The sequence below is a fragment of the Limulus polyphemus genome, unplaced genomic scaffold, assembly GCF_000517525.1.
Source record: "Limulus polyphemus unplaced genomic scaffold, Limulus_polyphemus-2.1.2 Scaffold2381, whole genome shotgun sequence".
NCBI lineage: Eukaryota > Metazoa > Arthropoda > Merostomata > Xiphosura > Limulidae > Limulus > Limulus polyphemus.
The window spans coordinates 131,316-153,710 of NW_013667991.1; the positions used below are offsets into that span (position 1 = coordinate 131,316).

The following is a 22,395-nucleotide window of genomic DNA, read 5'->3' on the forward strand; positions in this document are numbered from 1 at the left end:
AGTTTTTTCTGGAGTTTACTGTTGTTGTTAATTCACATAATGAATGGTTCTCTACTCAGGTCAGTGCTACACTATTTACAGAAGTCTGTTTTAATTTGACCATTAAAGATACAAGAAAAGTTTGAGAACTAAAATGTTTACATAAAATGTTTCTTCAACCAGAGCTGTATATGTACATATATAATTAGATTAACATATATATATATATTCTAAGAAAAAAGTAAACCTACAGACATCGGTCTTGTTTAACAAAATCTGCCTACAAGAAAATTTGTCAACAAAGTACACCAATATATATATATATCACTTATATCTATATTTTCAAACTGCTGTTTACTTAATTCAAATTTTCTGAGATATTTATAAATTATATTACTTATCCTTAAAGTCGTTTTGTACAGTTGTTTTAAATTATGTTTAAACTACATAAAAATAATTAACATAACAAATGTTTTATTTCAGTGTTCGTGTATAAGAAACTAAGTAAATATAATGTAGATGAAATTATTTCCAATTACTTTTTATTTAAAGACTGGTGAGAGCACTTACGGATTTGAACTTCCCAGTAAAAAGGCTTGTAAGCATCTCTGGAAGTGTTGTGTTGAGCATCATGCTTTCTTCAGGTAATCCTTCAATGTGTGGTATTAATGACTGCAAATAATATATTCAGTATTTGGAGTTCAATTTTTATGGATAAGTTACTTCTCCAAAAGTGCTTCCTTCATCAAGAAAATTCAGTGTAGTAAATACAACTTTAAACCCATAACATTAAAGGACAACAAGGGAGCTTTTGGTCCATCTAAGCCATCCTTATTCAAATATTCATTTTTCTTAAATTCACTTAAATTAACTGCATGTACCTGAAGGCAATCCATTCCATAGGCCAACCACCCTGTTAGAAAAATCAAGCAGTCTGAGCTGAAAATTACTCCTACTCTGCTAAAATTTATATTTGTGTCCCCTAGTCTTACCATTCGCACTATTAAAAATGAAAAAATGATGAGGCATCAACACCATCAATTCCCTTAACAATCTTAAACACCTCAATTACATCGCTTCTAACTCTAACTCTTCTTCATGAGAAAACAAATTCAGAGATCATAAGCTATACTCATATGACGACGTTTCCAACAATTAAATCTCTTTTCTGAGGAAATAAGCCCAAGATTAAGCCCAGTTCTCCAAATGTAGCCTAACTAATGACCTAAACAATAAGATTATAACCTCTTTAGCTATGTATTCAATATTTCTGTAAGTACAACCTAAAATCCTATTTGCCCTGCCACTAACAAAAGAACATTGCTTGAATGGTTTAAGAGACTGATGGACCAGAACACCAAGTTGTTTTTCTTCCATAACACTCTTAAGGTTATTCCCAACAAATTATACTCATAATTCAAATTTTGATATCTTATATGCATTTATTATAATTATTTGCTCTACTCACCAAGTAATCCCTTTGTAAAACAGCAGCATCCTCCTCACAGCCAGCAACATCCGAAACTTTAATGTCATCAGTTAATTTAAATGATCTATTGGTCTTGGGTGTTGCTATCTGTGAAGTGGATGCTCCTGATTTACAAAAGGAGTTAGATCATTTAATGAGTTGGGCAAATAAATGGTAAATGGGTTTTAATTACAACAAATGCAAAGTAACGCATGTGGGTTATCATAATTTCAATTATAAGTATAATTTGGATGGGAATAACTTTAACAATGTTATGAAAGAAAGGGGATCTTGGTGTAATAGTTGATCAGTCTCTAAAGCCATCCAAACAGTGTGCTGTTGCTAGTGGTGTGGCAAGTAGGATCTTAGGTTGTACCTACAGAAATATTGAATACAAGTCTAAAGAGGTTATAATTTCACTTTATAGGTCACTGGTTAAGCCACATTTGGAGTACTGTACTCAGTCTTGAGCTTCTTTCCTTAGGAAGGACATTGAATTGTTGGAAAGAGTTCAGAGAAGGGTTACTAGAATTGTGCCTGGGATGGATGGGTTGTCATACGAGGAGAGGCTGAAATCTCTCAAATTGTTTTCTCTTGAAAAAAGAAGAGTTGATGGAATCTGAGTGAGGAATTTAAGATTGTTCAGGAAATTGATAGTGTTGATGCATCATATTTTTTCATACTTAACAGTGAGAACAGTAGGACTAAGGGACACAAATATAAATTTTGGCAGGGTGGGAATCATCTTCAGCTAAGACAGTTATATTTTCTAATGGAGTGGTTGGTCTTTGGAATGGGTTGCCTTTGGATGTTGTGGAGGCAGTAAACTTAAGTGAGTTTAAGAGAAAGCTTGATAAGTATGTGAATGATAATAAGATGTGTTATTAAATTTGTTATTAATAATCTTAGGTTTGTTTAGAGGATAGAACAACCGAGATGGACCAATAGGTACCATGTTGTCCCAAAATGTTACTTGATGTTAAAACATCAAATCTAATTGAACAATGATCACTTACACCCACATGTTCCTTAGTCTTCACCCTATTAACCATTTAACAATAAATCTAAAGTAGCATTCTTCTTAGTAGATTTCCTAATCATTTATTGAAGAAAACCATCCTGAACAATTTCTAAAACCTGTTTCCCTCATGATTTGACTCTAGCATTTTCCATTCTATATGCTTAAAATTTATATTTCCCATAATTATAACCATAGTTATAGTTATAATTATAACAGTAGAATTCTGTATCTCACTTTAGAGTTTCTCACCAGTTTCATCTACCTGTCTGTAATTCCAACTAACAGCTTTCTCCCCTAATAACCACTAACAAAAGCTATTAGCATTGATATCCTCAACTGAACAGGATATAACTCACATTTTACATATAAATCCACTCCTCTCCATCTTTTTAGTACTCTATCCCTATTAAAGAACCTATAACCCTGTATTTCAAAGAAATTCCTATGATCAAAACTGTCTACAGTTAACCAGGTTTCAGTTATTGACATTATATCAGAATTTTCTGTTTTGACCAGTGCTTGAAAGTCATTCATTTTATTTCTTATAGTTCTATCGTTACAATAATAACATTTTAGCCTACCATTAAAACTGCTTTTGTATATTGTTCCTATGTTATATATATATATCCCTCTCTCTGGATGTTATGTTTTTATCTTTACTGTCTAGTCCTAGTATAAAGCTAACTTAGAGCTGAGTTAATAGCCCTTGCAAATAAGCCAATCCCTACCCTATTTATATTTAAACCACCATTTCAAAAATCTCTGTTTTCACATTGAAGTGATCCCATAAGCTTAGCATTCAACCCTATTGGCTTAATTATAATTTCATCCCCACAATTATGTCTTGACAGTATCCTTGTGTTAAATATACATGACTGTTTCAATTTAAGTTTAATGTGAGCATTATGATTTAGATAGTTTATATACTGCAAGTGATAGACTTTCGCAGGGTTGTTATGTATAGTTATGTATTGGTGATTGTTGTATTATTGCATCATATTACTAGAAACTTCTGAGTTTTTCTTGTTGTTTTAATTGAGTATTATTGCATCATATTTAGTAGTGTGTAGAACGTTCAGGACTTGTGTTGGGATATAAATATGTGTAGAAAATTTAGTTGGAGAGTTAGATCTAGTCTGAATGATTGTGAGTTTAGCCATAAAGAGCATATAGTGGCTATTTTTAAAATGAAATTATCACAGAATATTTTGTAGTAACAGAGTAGAGAAGAATAATTCATCTTGTTAAAGTGTTCTAAAGTAATTGAACAAGCCTCTATGGACTTTGATGAAAAAGAGACAATTATCAAAAGATCTGGATACAACTGTGGTAACCAACAGATAATATGGTGATTTTAAAGTGAAATTATCACAGACTGTATTGTAATAACAGAGCAGGAAGAATAAATCGTCTTGTCACATTGTGTTCTGAAGTAATTGAACAAGCCCGTGTGGACTTTGACAAAAAAAGAAACAATTATTTAAAGCTCTGGATACAACTATGATAATCAACAGTGTAAAGAACATTTGTATATGCATTTTATTTGTTTTAATATATTATTATAAAATAAATGGACTGTTTATAGTTGAAATTTATCACTAACAAGTCACAGACACAAACTGTAAAGATTCCAGTTGATACATAAAACCTGACAGTGGTAAATGGTGGTAGAAGTAGACGTAAACAACAGTTTCAAATATACCTATTTATGCACAGCTGTATTGGTGGCAGAAATATTGTAGAGGTCACAAATACATTACGTAACCATGTTGACTGACTCTGATAGGTAGATATAGTGACTTAGGCTCAACGATGGTGATCTACAAGAGTTTGTTAAACAATAAGAAGACCTAGAGAGAAAAGAGTGTCAACAAAAGAGAGAGGAAGAAAGAATAAGAGTACAAATTGAGAAAGGAGAGACTGGAAATAGAGAGAATAAGAGAACAGCTAAAGAACAAAGGGAGAGAAAAGACAGACTCGAAATAGAGAGAATAAGAACACAAACTGAGAAAGAAGAAAAAGACAGAAAGGAGAGACTGGAAATAAGTAGAATAAGAGAATAAATTGAGATCACCAAGCTCACCCAACAGAAAGAGAGAGGACCCAAAAATGACAATGGTGTCAGGGCCAGCCAACCCAAGCTGCCTAAATTTGATGAACAGAAAGACAACATGGGTGCTTTCCTGGAAAGATATGAAAGATATGCCCAAACTCAGAATTGGGACAAAGGCAACTGGGCAGTCTGTCTCAGCCCACTTCACACAGGAAAAGGCCTACAAATATATGCAGACATGATGTCAGAAGGTTCCACAGACTATGACAAGTTAAAAGTAGCCTTGTTGAAATGCCTTGATTTTACCAAAGGAGGATTTCATTGGAAGTTCAGAGAAGTCCAACCTGACACTGGAGAAACTGTATTTCAGTTTGTGGCACGTCTATGGTACTACTTTACAAGATGGACTCACATGGCCAAGTGCGAAAATAGTTTTGACGGACTAGCAGATGTACTAATACATGAACAGTTCATTATCACGTGCTCAATTGACATATCATTGTTCCTAAAGGAGAGAGCACCAAAAAACATGGACAAGATTATCAAACTGGCAGAACAGTATATGGAAACCCATGATGGTAGTATAATTGGCAAGTCCAAGAATTACCAGTCTAAATCCAAACTAACAGTGGCTGACCAGAAGCACGAGTCCACCAAAGATGACAAGAAGCTCACAAACAAAAGGGAAAAGAGATGCAATGCTTGTTATAAAATGGGGCACATTGGAAGTGAATGCAAGTCTATAACCATCGAGGAACAGCAGAAATCTCAACAAAATGTGAAGCTACCTATAAATATGGTGCTGGCAAGAAACTACAAAAGAGTGACTGTCACCATGGATGCTGCTGCACGAAGAAACAGAATACAGACAACTCGTCAACTTCACCACAAGAAGGAAGAGCTATTTTCATGATTAAATCTGTGCCTGCTGATGGTCAGCTCAAGTTAGCAAATGGATCAACAGTGCCATTAGTGATTTGAGCATGTGACAAACATCAGGAGGTGCCAAGAAACCACAACATGCCAGTAGGTGAAGGCTATGTCGGGGACAAGAAAGTGAAGGTCCTATGAGGCACTGGATGCAGCAGTGAGAACAAGTCTAGTATCTAATGACTAAATGATGGGCAAGGTACATCTGTGTGAGCTGATTGATGGGACAATGAGAAAGTTTCCCATAGCAAGAATAAAGGTAAACACTTCACACTACATGGGAGACTTTGAGGCCATGTGTATGAAGGCACCCATTTATGTCTTGGTGATTGGCAGTATATCAGACAGTAGAAGTTTGGAGGAACCAAACAGAAAAGAGACTGATGAGGCATGTGCAGTCACCACAAGAGCTCAAGAAAACAAAAGCAAGCAAGACACCAAGCCCCTGCAAGTCTTAAAAAGTGGCATCCCAAATGTAGATCTATGGGAACTGAAAAAAGCACAGAAGAAAGACCCTTCACTGCAGAAATTTTGGAACAATACCTGGGAGAAAATCAAGCACAAGACCAAGATTAGTGGACTGGAAGGGAGTGCTGGCAACTGTACTGGGAAAATTAAACAGATCATAGTACCATTGACTTGTTTTAATATATTGTTTTAAAACAAGTGGACTGTGTGCTGTTTGTTTATTGTTGAAATTTATTGCCATCAAGTCACAGACACCTGTTGTAAAGAATCTGGCCCATACAAAACCTGACACCCTAACATTATTAAGTTATTATGGACCTTTTCTTTAAACGCCTATAATAGTACCTTGTACATAAGAATAAGCTTCTCTGACCTAACCTACCCTAAATCATTAGCCTTTATACATATTAAAAAGACTCCAACACTGTTAGCACCCTTTAATATATCACTTGTTCTGTCAGCTATCTTATCCACCTTTTCACCTGGATAGCATAATGTAATTCTTCCTATATAACATATAGATTATCCTATCCACGTGTCCTACTAAAGAATCTCCTATAGCAATAACCATATGTTATTCATTATTATTCCTATCTGTTCTTTTTGTTATCCCTTCCTCCTCTGTTCATCATCTGCACAAGCTATATACATTTATGGACAAAATTGGCAATACTTTTGTGTGTTTGGTAAAATATTTTAATTCTAAAAGAAGGAGCTGTTGCAGGCTTTCTATTTAAATCAGATTTCTATACAAGATAACAAAATAGGAAATTTATTAGGTTGATAATAAATTTTTATTGAGTAAAATTTAATAATTGTAAATGAATTGAAAAGAATTTACTTTCCACAAAGAACCTTTCTTGGATTATCTGTAAGGGCTGACAATTATGCACTGATAAACAGGCATGCATACAAAAGCAGTTTTGAAAATATGCTCCAACATATTTGCTACCACTACACACTACAATAGAGCGTAAAGAAATTAGTAGACAGAATTTAGTTATTTCACAAGTGGTTGTGTGTGAAAATTTACACAAACTGTGCACACATTATTTTTAAATGTAGAATAAAAAAATTTTACATCAATCACACTTCTGATATTTCTGACACTTCTCAAATTTTACAACAAACTCCAAGGCAATAACAAGTTGCTTAAAAAAGTTCACTCTTTAGAAACAATAATATAGTATATCCTTTTCACTTAGTAATACTTATTATTTGCACAACTGATTCTTTATCATTTTTTCCTAAAAAAGAAGGAACTACTTTTAAATTCTAAAAATCTGGTCATCCTAGTTTAGAAATAAAACTATTATGGAATTAAACTGAATTCTGACCTGACTGAACTAAAAGAAATAACTGGACACAAAGTTTCACAATGAACTAAAACACGTTTTTTATTCAATAGGCACAAAATATGACAACAGTAAAAACTCAGTCAGTGGACATGTATGCAGAGATGAAAGATGATAGCACTTCTTTCTCTTAATTTTATGAGTTGAAGATAATCCTGACAGAGTCAGTCGTTATTAAGTATTTGTGTAAATATGATCAAATATCATAGAGTGCATTGGTCATCCACAACACCTATTAACTCATGCTAGCAAAACTAGGAAAGACAGATTCTTTCAGGTATTTCTAAAACTGTTCATGACTGATGTAATTAAAAAACTCATTAATACAAGCCCAAGGAATTCTCCAATAACATCTTCTGTGGGAATATCCAGATATACTAAGGGATAATGACCCGTGAGATTGTGTGACTAACATAAGAATAAGACCAACATAGTCCAAAGTCAATTATCTGCACATGATGTGCATATAGGACAACATGTGTAAGTACAAGAAAGTTATAGAAATTTTAGTGATAATAAATGTTCATCTCTCTCCGATAAAACAGAAAGAAACATCTGTTATGTTTTACCTACAGTACACTTACTAAAATGGTGAACTAGTTTCTACATTTTATATATTGTTCATGAAACTGTGTTCCTAACATCTGAACTGGATAAGAAACATTGCTAAAAATTTCAATATCTTTTCTTACCATTCCTTTTTTTATGGTTATCTGTAAAATACAATACATATGCTCATATTTATACATATAGAATGTTACAATAAATACAGGTGTTATATGAATATAATAATCAAAACTCAATATATATAAAATACATGAGAACCACAATAATCCATTTCCATATACAATTTTTTTCATTTTCTGTTGATCAAAATGCTTCATATAAAAGGCAATATGATGTGCATATAATACAGGTATACATGGTTTGTGGTTTGTATATTATGCTTAAAGACCGCTCATAATGAACTGATAGTGTACCAAAATATTTTCTTGTTATTCTTAATATTCACAAGAAATAAAGGGATTTAAAAGTATAGTTGAGTTTTGTAATAAAAGAGTGATTACGATAAGAATCTCAGTTATCTTGTTTAACTTTGTATATCAAGTATAATTCTGAAGAAAAGTGTAGGGAACCATCAACATTTAGTAAACAGTAGCTGTCTTTAATTCAATTATATGGTATAATTAAGGGGGAAAATGAATTAGGTACCTAATGATGTGTTTTCTTTTTGAAAAATTTAATGTTTTTGTATTTTTTTAATTATCAGATTAACTCAAGTTCGAGAAGTCTCAGGAAATTCAAGGAAAGTGTTTGGTTTAAATTCAAGATTTCGATTCAGGTATTTTTCTATAACATCATGAAAAAACATTTATGATGATGAAGAAATTCTAGATTAGGCATTTATTATTTTATACTTTCAACCTCTTTTGAGTTTTCTTCAAAATATTAATAACATTAAAACTATAAAAAATTAATAATACATTTTGTGTAACATAATTAGCTTTAGTATTTAATTCAGGATTTAGTTAAATACTTATATTTTATCAATTTATATTATGATGGACAAATGTCAGAAGGTTTCTAAATAGATTACATTGTACAGTTATACTCCCAAACTAATATTTTTTGTTTATATTTACTATGATTTTACTAATAAAAACACTGCACTTTATGATTGAGTACAGTATGGTACTGTAACTACTGTTAAAAGCTTTAAATCATGTATGTTTATGTAATTATTAATGGGTCCATGGTATTTTACATAAATATTGATTGTTTCTTGTAATGCTAAAAATAGGAGCATTCAGCTTGAGGCTTGAGCTCAGTTTATAAGGTACTGGCCTTAGAGTACCAGTTAACTTGAAATTTCTTAAACATCTTACCTGGAACTTGGAAGAATATTTGTTACCTTGGTTATTTTCCAGGCAACTGACCTTCAACAAACCAAAGTAGTAACAGAGGGCAGTTGCATGAAACATAGCCAAAATGAAAAGGATTTTTCTGGGTAATATTTTAACCATGATTAATAATTAAATTTACATAAACCTCTAACCTAAAATCTCTGCAGCATCTATAAATCCTTCATAAATCTTTCATAGTGAGAGAACACAAAAGCAGATGCAAGTAGACCTAGAACTAAATAGACCACAACCAACGGTAGCTCGTATCCCCAGCAGACGATATCACAAGAAACTGTGTCAACCAGATGGTGCTCATGGTTAAGAAGATATCAGTTCCAGCTCAAAAACAATACTCCTGAGATACCCTCATTGCTTAGTTAATTTACTTTCTGAAATATCTGGGTAAGTAGTGTTTTTATGCTGTTTAGTACAGTTATAGGAGTCTCTGTGGGCAAATTAGTGCAGTTCTTCCAATTTTTCATTCTCTAAAAAAAATTTTACATTGTACTCTACTCAAATTATGGCAAAGAAACATAAATATTAAATTACATGATACAAAAACAAGAAATCTTCTTGTTGACAACACACTGTCAGTTCTCAAATGATAGAAAATACTTAAACAAAATAAACAATTGAAATAAGCAATACAGTGAGGCACATGAATTTATATATAGTTTAAAAGAAAGCATAAAAAAAAGATGATAAAAGAAAATACAAATATCATGGAAAAATTACTAGCTTTTATAAATATTTTTTTGATGCTACAATTACTTAATAGATAAGTACAAGATCACAATATCCATGCAATCTAAGGAACATTTCAGATATTATGACTTAATTGGCAGTTTTCATTTTCCCAGTTGAACTGTACTATATGTAACAATATAGCATACTCTATATTGAAACTAATGTAATTATTATGTCTGTAAAAGATACAGTAAAGTTTAAAATAATCCTTCTATTTAGCATTATACATCTTCATAAATTCTCTCAGGACTCCCAAAATACTATGCCATCAATTCTGTAAAAGTTTGGTGTTAATAAGACTACAATAATATCAAGGCTAGCTGTAAGAAATGTGAATATCATAAACTCTTGTTTAGTATGGTGATGTTGTTTAGGAGAAACTTAGATTTAGATAATTATATTTAAATTTTGCAAAACAAAAATAATTTTCCATGAAAGCAATGCAATATGCAAACTGCCTACCACACATCAATTGTTGACTTTACTAACTATACAAAGTTATTAGACGAGAAACATTCAACTATATTGTATAAGATTTAATGTTATTATTACAAAAAAACATTGAGTACATAAAACTTGTTTATTGTTGGATATACATAGTATGATATTTACGATTACAACATTTTATCTTGATAAAGAGTTTACTCCTTGTAGTTGTTGTATTTGATGATGCAAAGTTAATTTAGTGAAACATTGTAACCATAAATATTACACTCTGTATATATAACAATGAACAAGTTTTAACTTTTATATAACAGAGTACTTTCTTTAATTACCTCATGATCAAGTACATTTTTTTAAGGTTATTAGTGTTTAGGACCCTGATGGATTGTCACATTTAATGAGCCTAATTACTTTAACTAGGGCTTTTGGAAGTTAGATATTCTTGTATCAGGAGTGAACTTGGAAATAACAAAAGAAGTGAAATTTTTTATGAGATTTTTAGTGATATGAGTGGAGGGGTATTGATTTTATAATTGGCTTACTATGATGCAACTAAAATGTGTGAGAATTAGGCAGATTAATTGTGATTATTCATTAAAAATATAGTTCCACTCCATTAACAATGTAAAAAGTTATTTATTTCTTTGACTGCAACATGAAAGATCTACATGCAAACTACATTCATAGATATGCCTAATTTGTAAATAAAACTAAACAGTCATTTGTTACATTTTATGTTGTATCTCTGATAGAACTCAAAACTGGCTGACTGAGTAAACAATCATAACACCATAACAGATTCACTAACTAAATAATCATGTCATTGACTATCTGGCTCACTGAATTAACTCTATCTATTTTACTCATGTTTTTACATATTACAGTACTTTCTTCAAACCATCGAAAGATTAGAGACAAGATACCAAATCTAGACATCATCATCATGTCATACTAAAAAAATACAAAGAATTTGAATTAAATTATTAAAAGCATAGCTTACAAAAGTACTATAGATTATCATGGCTGTACAGAAGTGTACGGTGTGGTTGGTCTTTGGAATTGGTTGTCTTCAGATGTGGTGGATGCAGTAAATTTAAGGAAGTTTAAGGGAAAGCTTGATAAATATTTGATTGATAAGGAGTGCTGGCTTTGAGTGTTTTATTTTAAGTTTAAAGTTTAGTGGATGGGACAGCCTAAATGGATCAGCAGGTCCATTGTTGTCCTTGAATTATATGTTGTATGACCTGTAATAGGTATTAATTTCCACAATGGATTATTTATAGTAAAAAGATTTTTTGTTGTTTTAGAAATTAAACTGATAAACTTAAGAGGGTAAATTGTAGTCAAAATTATTATATGAAAATATTTATGTAAATTACTTTGTTCTTAAAATATATTTGCTTATGTATTGGTTTCTGTGTTGGTATATAATTTAACTATTAGCGATTTCACCATGGGTAGCATAAAAATCGTTTTCACCATAATGATAAATATTTTACTTTATAATTAAGTCATTTTAGTGAATTTTGTTTTATCAAAAAGTTATAATTATGCGACATATAAGCTATATACTTATTGAAATATGAAAGGTACTCGACTCTCATTTCCTTTGGGTGAAGGTTGACCTATGGCAGAGCTCTGAATTTGAGAGCTGGCAAAATGGGTTTGAATCCTTGAGATTCCACAAAATATTCTCTGCACTTTAAACTGTGGGTGGCTTATAGGTGTGACAGTAAATGCATTAGTGTAAATGGTGAGTGGTAACTGCTGCTGATTCACTGCTTTCCCCTTTGATCAGTAGTTGAAAACTATGGAAGGCAGTTGATAGCTTTAGTAGCTTTGCCATAAATACAAATACTCATTTAATTACATTGACTATGGAGATTATGTTTGCACATTCGTTATAATCCTTTCTAATATACTTCATTAGGAGAAAATGGCATTATTCTAAGTCATTATTTCTTGATATTAAACTCTTTAGTTAAAGAATATGTACTATTTGTACTAATATGAAAAATAATCAATTTAATATAATTCAAGTTGTGCAATTGACAGGGGTCTCTATTCAAATTCAACCAACCCTTCTCCTCGGTCAGTAAAAAGTTCTAGTGGACATTCCTCATCACACTTTCGTATCCATCAACACTCAACCTCAATGGAGAGTGACAGCAGTTGTGATTCCAGGAGAAGACGGTGAACTAACTTTTATTTGTTTTTGACAATATTTTCAATCACTAAATGATCACTGAAGTTTTAGAGTGAAACATAATAGTATATTTGTGGCACTAGCAAGGAATTTATATAGTTATTTAATATTTTACCAGCTGAAGTAGTCATAATGTACTAACTTGTGTAACCATACATTTATAATTTAAAGGCACCACCACAGCAGGAAAAGTTCTGATAATGATAGTGAGGTGTCGAAATCTTCCAGAGGGTCTAAAACCTCAAAGTCATCAAGAAATAGTATCAGTAGCAGAAAACATTGGTAAGAAATGATAATGTATTAGTGTATCTCACTTTGTTTTAAATTTAAGAATCAAAGGTTTATTATGAAAACTCATTAACTCTGCATAATACAGTTTTACACTGGAAAAAGTATCATAATATCTACCTATCATTTTCCTCAGTAGCTGATTCAGTATTACAAAATTTCTGGCTTATTGCTAAATTTATGTAACAAATCTGATAATGTGTAACTAAAGATTCATAAATTTTAAAAATTTCCAGATCTTCTGCATCAGTTTGAACATATTATAATTGCTTTTATACATTTTTGTATTTTAAAAGTAAGTAGAGAATGGAATGTTATCAGAAGAAACAAAGATAAAGGGTCAAATTTTCTATCGTAATGTGTGCTATATAATTATATATTTGTTTTTCAACTATTTTTACACATGATTACTGCCATGTGATTATATCTTCCATTCATATGTATATAATAGCAATATTTCAATGTAATTAAATTATTTTATTTTCACAGTTCACAATATAAAGATGCATGCAGTGGCAGTGAATCAGAAGGCCAGAGAAAGCACAAAAAGCACCGAAAACACAAGTGAGTTTTGAAGTATATATTTATCTGAAATTCATTAGAATTTAATACTGTATTTCATTAAATTTAATGAGATGTACACTATTGCCTTTACAAGTTTAATGATTATCATTATCAACTTGATTTGGGGTTAGTTAAAACAAAAAGGCTATTTGTAAATGTATAAATTATGAAAAATATTTGACATGCATACTGAGCCATTTGTGTATTAACCTAAATTACGACTTACAGATAATCAAATTATCTGCTTCCAAAAGTAAAGTCACTAATTTCAGAAAAGAAAAAAATAATATTATTGGAAGTTGGATAAACTATGTGTGTTATGAGACAAAATTAATCTTAATTTTTTTACCTTTACCTTGTGTGTTATATGGTGTAGCATTTAAAAATATTATCTTTTCATGTTAATCTACTGTTGTATAAAGACTTGAGATTTACAAATGACTTACAGACTTGTCAAGAAAAGAAACTTAAAAATTTAGAATTACTAAAACAAAAATTCTCTTTATTTACAATTACTAAATGAACTAAGTCATAGCACAAGAATTTGCTACCCTTTTGCTTCTTTAACATGATACAGGAATTACCTGATGTTTTAATTCTATAGGGCTTCAAATAGTACAGGCTTTAGCTGAAGTTTCATTCTATTTGTGTATATAACTCAAAAATGGAAACTGCTCAAACATCACATCATCTCTGAACTCAAGTTTTACTTGAGTATTAAATGCAGAAAGGAAATTGCTGAAGTGTCTCTTCTGTTAGGTATTTCACATATAGATGAATTAGCCAAAGTTTACTTCCTCCACGTTCCACTATGCCAAAGACAATAAGTTATGTTCTTACTTTAGTTACTAAACCAGTCTTTCTAAATTTTTATGCTATTATTTATTTGGCTTTTCACTATCTCCTGACTTATTTAAGAGATATTTATATAGCATCTTTTTACAATAGATGTTTTTCAACAGTTTTGATCAGCCAAGTGAAAATATGTTCTCGTAGGCTTAACACTACAGAAATGTAATGGCAAACTTGAACTGTGGCATTCTATGATTTAACAATGGAAGTGGCAACACATGATTTTAACAATAATTGAAGAATAATGAGATTATAACAATATTACATTGTACTTCTGTACAACAATATGTTATATACTCTTCATTTGCTTAACATATGATTTTTTATCAGAAATATTTTGCATGATCGTTATTCATGTCTACAGAGCCATTTTCCCCCAAAGTTCAGAATATCAAATACCAAGCCATAGTTTTCCAATGGAAATGTTAAAGGTAGCAAACTATCTGGTCTCAGTTTTCACTTGTTCAGATAAATTTTAAAATTGAAATAACCTTACTATAAACAAGATGAATGTATTCTTATTGTTATATTTGAATTTTCTTGCATGAAAAATTTAAATATTGTTGCTAACATCCTTTAGATCTGGGAGTACCTATGAACTAGTTGATTCTGAAGCCCAGTGGAAACTTGTACAGCAACAACAACAGGAGAACAACTACTTAAGGTGAATAATCATAGTTACTAAAAACCAAAAACTTCTTTATCTGAATTAGGTTGGGTTTTAATGAATTGATACTCAGTTCTAAATAATTTGTCGTATTTGTAATTCAAAATTTGTGGAAGAAAACATTTGAATTGAATTAAAAGTTATGAACCCCACATCATATTTGAAATTTTGCTCATTATAAGTTTTTAACATCTTTACTTGGTTCTTAGATAGGCACCTTTATGCTTAATATCATTAATGCTCTTTATGTGAGATAATTCATGCACTAGTATTAACTATTAATTTAAAGTTCAGGTTGTAAGGTCAGGTTTTAAAAAAAGAGTGTATAGAGGCAATTTCTAAAGTGAAATTATCACAGACTGTATTGTAATAACAGAGAAGAAAAGAAAGACTAATTTGTCTTTTCAGTTGTGTTCTAAGGTAACTGAATGAGCCTGTGTGGACTTTGATGAAAAATATAATTATTTAAAACTCGGGATACAACTGTGGTAACCAACAGTGTAACAAACATTTATATATATACATTTTATTTGTTTTTGATATACTACTTTAAAACAAGCAGATTGTGTTGCTGTTTGCTTATAGTTGAAATTTATCGCCAACAAGTCACAGACACCTACTGTAAAGAATCTGGCCTTATAAAACCTGACAAACACAGTGATGAGAACTTCAGAAGTGGATTTAGGAAGTCCTTCATCATCCTTTGAGTTCTGATCACTTTTTTGTCAGAGTGCTCCAAAATTTTAAAACACAAATAAAACGTGGAGGAGATAAAAACCAAAAGTATGAACGAAGGTCTAAAATGCATCCAACATTCATTTATATTTGTTATGACAAAATTTTTTGGGAAGGCTACCCCAGACACCCCTAAGGATGCTTCATGGACCTTTCCCTTTCAGAAATCTGCCTGGATCTGCTCTGAAATTATGCTAACTTAATCACTGCTTTTTTTTATCTTGTTTCCTTTGTTTATAATTATTGTTATTTTAATCTAAATTTTATTGCTAGATAATTAGTGGAATTTACTAATTGATTAGTTGTTGGGCTCATTAACCGATTACATTCAACTAATCAATCATTCTGAGGAGGAAGCTAAAAAAAAGATTCTAAAAATCAGGTTTTGATATCTGCAGTGGGCAGAGCACAAATAACTCATTGTGTTGTTTAGTACTTACAAGAAACAAATAAAATGGCAATATTTTGATCACTTGGATAGTTCTTTGGTATATTCAGGTGAACTGAATCTTCATTCAACCTATCTTATAGGTCTAATAAACATCACCAGATTCCCTCAGGATATCATTACAGAGTAGTACTAACTGAGTCACTGTTAAATGAAGAACTGAGACTGGAGAAAAAGTGATACACAAAATGAACAAATTTTATTATACACTAAACACAAACACAATTTGTGTGCATATGCAGTTTACTTATGTTGGACTGATGGTTTCACTGAATCACTGGACTGACTACTGATGACTAAGTTCTACTATACTATCTTCAATGATGTTCAAGAACAGATTGCCAAATTCAAAGTTTCTCTGTTTCAAGAATACCTCAGATTTTCACTGCCTGACATGCTCCACCCACATGACTCGTCATTCCAATTACAGCATAGGTGAGGCTATAATCTCTAGATATCACCTGAAAAATCATTGAAGGTCGTTACTGTTGACATACATTCTTATAAAGGGTTTTATTAAGCAATATTCTCCTGAGTGACAACAAGTGTTACCTCCTTTGAGAAAGAAAAAGGAACAACTGTAACTGGAAACAAGGTGAACTTGTATATATGTTTCAAAAAGCATAAATTCAGAATAAATATTTAATACTACAAGATAGAAACTCATGGTATGTTCCTATGCCACTGTTGGAATGATTGAAGATAGTAATAATTAAAAAACCCTCAGTTTGATTACTTGATTATCTTTGTGAGTCATGGCACTAATAAATTAAGCCAAACACACTTGAATTAATCAAAAATAATGAAAAATCAGATACTAGATAGTTGGAATGCATGAAAATAGTAATAATTGAACACACTAATTTTGATTACTGGACAGTTGAAATGATTGGAATCATAAATTTTGATTAGCTGATTATTTTAATACATGACAATAATTGTATTTAAATTACTGTATAGCTATAATAATTGAAAACAGTAAAAATAGGAAACGCTAGTTGAATATTTACACGATGTTAATCACTTTATTCACAATTTCCATTTATCAGTTATTTATAAGATATCAATAATTATAACCATGCTTATAGGTAATCAATTATATTGATCAGTTTAGCTGATCATCTACTTCTAAATCTAATACAAGGTTATTTTCTGAGATATAATACTGCAATCTAATGTCAGCACATTTTTATTCAGTAAATTTTTTGATATCTCTTTCAAGTTCCCTGTAACTTACTTGATTAGATCTTTGCCATTGTATTTTATTGTGAACTGTATGTAATAAAAATGTATTATCACTGGAAAGATTGCATAACATTCGTTAGTTTTCGCCTTTGTATTTTGTTTCAAATATAATGTATTTATTATGTTACATGCTTATAACAATCACGCTATATAACCATGTCGACTGATTTTGATGGATAGAGAGAGATGAGCAACTTGGGTTAAAAGATGGTGATCTACAAGAGCCTCTTAAACACCAACAAGACCTGGAAAGAGAATAGAGGAAGAAAGACTAAAAGAAGAAAAGGAGAGAGAGGAGAGACTGGAAATAGAAAGAATAAGAGCACAAATTGAGATACCAAAACTCACCCAACAGATCTTGGGAGGATCTAAGAATGACAACGGTGTCGGGGCAAGGCGACCCAAGCTGCCCAAATCTGATGAACATTAAGATGACATTATTTAAAGCTCTGGATACAACTATGATAATCAACAGTGTAAAGAATATTTGTATTTGCATTTTATTTGTTTTAATGTATTATTACAAAATAAATGGACTGTTTATAGTTGAAATTTATCACCAACAAGTCACAGACACAACTGTAAAGATTCCAGTCGATACATAAAACCTGACAGTGGCAAGCCAGTCAGGATCTACAGTGGTAAATGGGGGTAGAAGTAGATGTAAACAACAGTTTTAAATATACCTATATATGCACAGCTGTATTGGTGGCAGAAATATTGTAGAGGTCATAAATACATTACATAACCATGTTGACTGACTCTAATAGGTAGATATAGTGACTTAGGCTCAAAGATGGTGATCTACGAGAGTTTGTTAAACAATAAGAAGACCTAGAGAGAAAAGAGTGTCAACAAAAGAGAGAGGAGGAGAGGCAGAGAAGAGAGGAAGAAAGAATAAGAGTACAAATTGAGAAAGGAGAGACTGGAAATAGAGAGAATAAGAACACAAACTGAGAAAAAGAAAACGACAGAAAGGAGAGACTGGAAATAAAGAGAATAAGAGAATAAATTGAGATCACCAAGCTCACCCAACAGAAAGAGAGAGGACCCAAAAATGACAATGGTGTCAGGGCCAGCCAACCCAAGCTGCCTAAATTTGATGAACAGAAAGACAACATGAATGCTTTCCTTGAGATATATGAAAGATTTGCCCAAACTCAGAACTGGGACAAAGGCAACTGGGCAGTCTATCTCAGCCCACTTCTCACAGGAAAAGGCCTACAAGTATATGCAGACATGACGTCAGAAGGTTCCACAGACTATGACAAGTTAAAAGTAACCTTGTTGAAATGCCTTGATTTTACCAAAGGAGGATTTCATTGGAAGTTCAGAGAAGTCAAACCTGACACTGGAGAAACTGTATTTCAGTTTGTGGCACGTCTATGGTGCTACTTCACAAGATGGACTCACATGGCCAAGTGCGAAAATAGTTTTGATGGACTAACAGATGTACTAATACATGAACAGTTCATTATCACGTGCTCAATTGACATATCATTGTTCCTAAAGGAGAGAGCACCAAAAAACATGGACAAGATTATCAAACTGGCAGAACAGTATATGGAAACCCATGATGGTAGTATAATTGGCAAGTCCAAGAATTACCAGTCTAAATCCAAACTAACAGTGGCTGACCAGAAGCACGAGTCCACCAAAGATGACAAGAAGCTCACAAACAAAAGGGAAAAGAGATGCAATGCTTGTTATAAAATAAGGCACATTGCAAATGAGTACAAGTCTAGCACCAACAAGCAACAGTAGATATATCAACATAAAGCAGCTGGAGCTACCTACAAAGATGGTGCTGGCAAGAAACAAGAAAAGAGTGACTATCATCATGGATACTGCTGCCAGGAGAAGTAGAATAGAGACTACCTATCAAATTCACCACAAGAAAGAAGTACTACTTCCACGATCAAACATTGAATGACTGATGGTCAGCTCAATTTACCAAGTGGATCAACAGTGCCATTAGTGATTGGAGCATGTGACAAACATCAGGAGGTGCCAACAAACCACAACATGCCAGTAGGAGAAGGCTATGTCGGGGATGAGAAAGTGAAGTTCCTATGAGACACTGGATGCAGCAGTGAGAACCAGTCTAGTATCTATGTGGGAGACTTTGAGGCAATGTGTATGAAGACACCCTTCCATAACTTGGTGGTTAGAAATATACCAGGCAGTAGAAATCTGGAAGAACCAGACAGAAAGAAGCATAGAAGAAAGATCCTTTACTGCAGAAACTTTGGGACAGTGTCAGGTAAAAGTGGAGCACAAAACCAAAGGAAATGAAACTTACAGAATACAGGACTGGAAGGGAGTGCTGTACTGGATCTATCAAGGCAGTTCTACTGGGAGAATTAAATAGGTCATAATACCAACAAAATTCTGGACTCAAATGATGAAGCTGGCTCATGAGTCAATTGTGGGAGGACACCTAGGAGTAAAGAAGATAGCAGGCAGGATCGCCAGCAACTTCCATTGGCTGGGGGTCATTGGAGATGTGACCAGATTCTGCAGGTTATGTGACATCTGCCAAAGGACACTATCCAGAAGAGAGATAGTCAAGATACCATCGGATGAGATGTGTGTCATTCAGCAGAGTAGCTGTGGGCTTAATTGGACCACTAGCACCTGTTTCTGACAAAGGCAACTGGTATGTGCTGACAGTATTTGACTATGCAACACATTATTCAGAAGCCCTCCTGGAAGTGTTCTGCAGAATGGGCTTTCTGAAATAAGTGCTGACTGAAAGAGGGACCCAGTTAACTGATGCAAGAGGTGTGCAGACTTATCAGTACTAGGCAGCTCTTTATCACCTTGTACAACTCTAGATGTAATGGACTTTATGAGAAAGCTAATAAGTCCTAAAGAACATGCTGAAGAAGATGTGCCAAGAGAGACCACGTGACTGGGATGGGACATGTACCTGCAGGCAGTGTTATTTGCTTATCAAGAACTCCCTCAAGCAAGTACGGGATTTTTACCTTTTGAATTACTGTATGAAAGAACAATACGAGGCCTAATGCAGATATTGAAAGAGCTATGCATAGGAGAAGAAAAGTAAGATGTGAAGAACACATAACAGTACGTGTTAGACCACAGAAACCAACTGGAGGAGACCTGTCAACTCTCTCAAGAGAGCTTTCATGCTGCTCAAGGCAGTCAGAAGCAACGTTTCAATGTCAACCAGCAACAAACTCACCCTGCAGTGGATAGGCCTTTTGAAGTACAGGAAGTGATCAACAGAATGGACTATAAGGTGAAAATGGATGGGAAGACCAAGATCTACCACACCAATCTGTTGAAGAGGTACTTTGACATAACAGGTACAGCTATTGAGGTACAGATGGATGTTGCAGGTGTGGCTGTCATAGAAGCTGAAGACCTACTAGCCCTAAGACTTACTGGGTGGAAATGAGACATTCAACATCAGTGATGAACTGACTGGCAAGCAGAAGAAAGAGCTACAAAATCTACTACATCAGTATGTAGGTGTCTTCACAGATAGACCAGGCAAGACAAACTTTGTGCAACACAAGATTGAGACTACCACCAGGGATCCAGTCAAGGTGAAGCCCTATTTGATGACCTATACAATGAAAGACCTGATAAAGCAGGAAGTTGAGGCAATAGTAGAAGCTGGAATCATCGAGCCTTTAAATTCAGCCTACTGTTCACCAGTGGTCATTGTGAAGAAGAGGAATGGATCAAACTGCTTCTGCATAGACTTCCAGAAGCTGAACCCCGTGACAAAGTGTTACTCCAACCTATGAGCAACCCATAGGTTATCATGGTAAAACTACACAGAGTCAAGTTCTTTTCAGAGATCGACCTCAGTAAAGGTTATTGGCAGATCCTGATGGAGATAGGATTTAAAGAGAAGACAGCCTTTGTGACACCAGATGGATGTTACCAGCTTAAGAGGATGTCGTTTGGGTTAGTCAACATTTAACCACATGATGAGGAAGATGTTGTACCACACCACCAACATTGAAAATTATGTGGACAACATTCTGATACACACAGTGAGATGGGAAGACCACCTGAAGAAACTTAGAGAGCTGTTGAGTTGAGTGAGGGCAGCAGATCTGACCATCAGACCGTCTAAGTGCTACATCGACTATCCTTTGCTGAAGTTTGTTGGACACAAGGTTGGTGACCAACAGATAGCCATGAAAGAGAAGAAGCTAACCCACATATAAGATGCACCAGCTACAACGACCAAGCAACAAGTCACAAATACCTACTGTAAAGAATTCTATCCCTATACAAAAAACTGACATGTAACATTTTTTCATGTTACATGCTTATCATTTTATTAAAAACTGTGTAAAGTATGATAGGCTTATATTTCAGTTGTGTATTATATTGTTACGACAGTGGAGGTCACGTGACGCTAGTAACACGTCATATTCTCGAAGCTTTGTGAATCCTCAGGAGGTTACTAGATTTCGGTATTCTTTTATATATAAGACGGTCAAGACGTGACGGCAACAATGTATTGAGTAATTGAACTGCAGACAGAGAGAGAGTATTGTTGAGTTGAGCAGGTGAGACGTTTGTTGTGAATTATAGCATTTGTTATAGCGTGACTGTGGAAATTAAGTGTATTGCAAAGTTTTATTTAGAAAGAATAAACCAGTTTCATTTAAGAAAGGACTTGTATCGCTTAAAAGTTTCTTCAAAAAGAAATTATACAGAAAATTAACTAACGAACGTAGGCGTAACAAATTGGTGTCAGAGAGTGGGACAAAAAAAATGGAAACGAGAAGCGGCAAATCAAACTACAGCTTAGCAGATTTGATGGCAGCAATACAAGAACAGCAAAAGAAACAAGAAGAACGAGAAGAGAAACAAGACGAGAAATTACACCAGTTCTTGGAGGAAAAATAAGAGAAACAGGAAGAACGAGAAAAGAAATTACAGCAGTGGTTGGAGGAAAAAGAAAAGAAACAAGAAGAGAGATTACAGCAGTGGCAAGAAAACCTGCAACAGTGGCAGCTCGAACAGCAAAA

At 33.2% G+C, this 22,395-nt stretch overlaps 1 protein-coding gene across 1 annotated transcript in view; it reads left to right on the forward strand.

Annotated features, from left to right (window-relative positions):
- The window catches only part of LOC106466789 (band 4.1-like protein 4A), a 165,176-nt gene that overhangs the window by 114,052 nt on the left and 28,729 nt on the right, over window positions 1-22,395 (forward strand). The window contains exons 11-15 of the mRNA XM_022394872.1: window positions 532-623; window positions 8,545-8,616; window positions 12,747-12,857; window positions 13,353-13,427; window positions 14,860-14,943. Coding sequence (XP_022250580.1) covers window positions 532-623; window positions 8,545-8,616; window positions 12,747-12,857; window positions 13,353-13,427; window positions 14,860-14,943 — 434 coding nt within the window. The remainder of the gene's footprint in view (window positions 1-531; window positions 624-8,544; window positions 8,617-12,746; window positions 12,858-13,352; window positions 13,428-14,859; window positions 14,944-22,395) is intronic.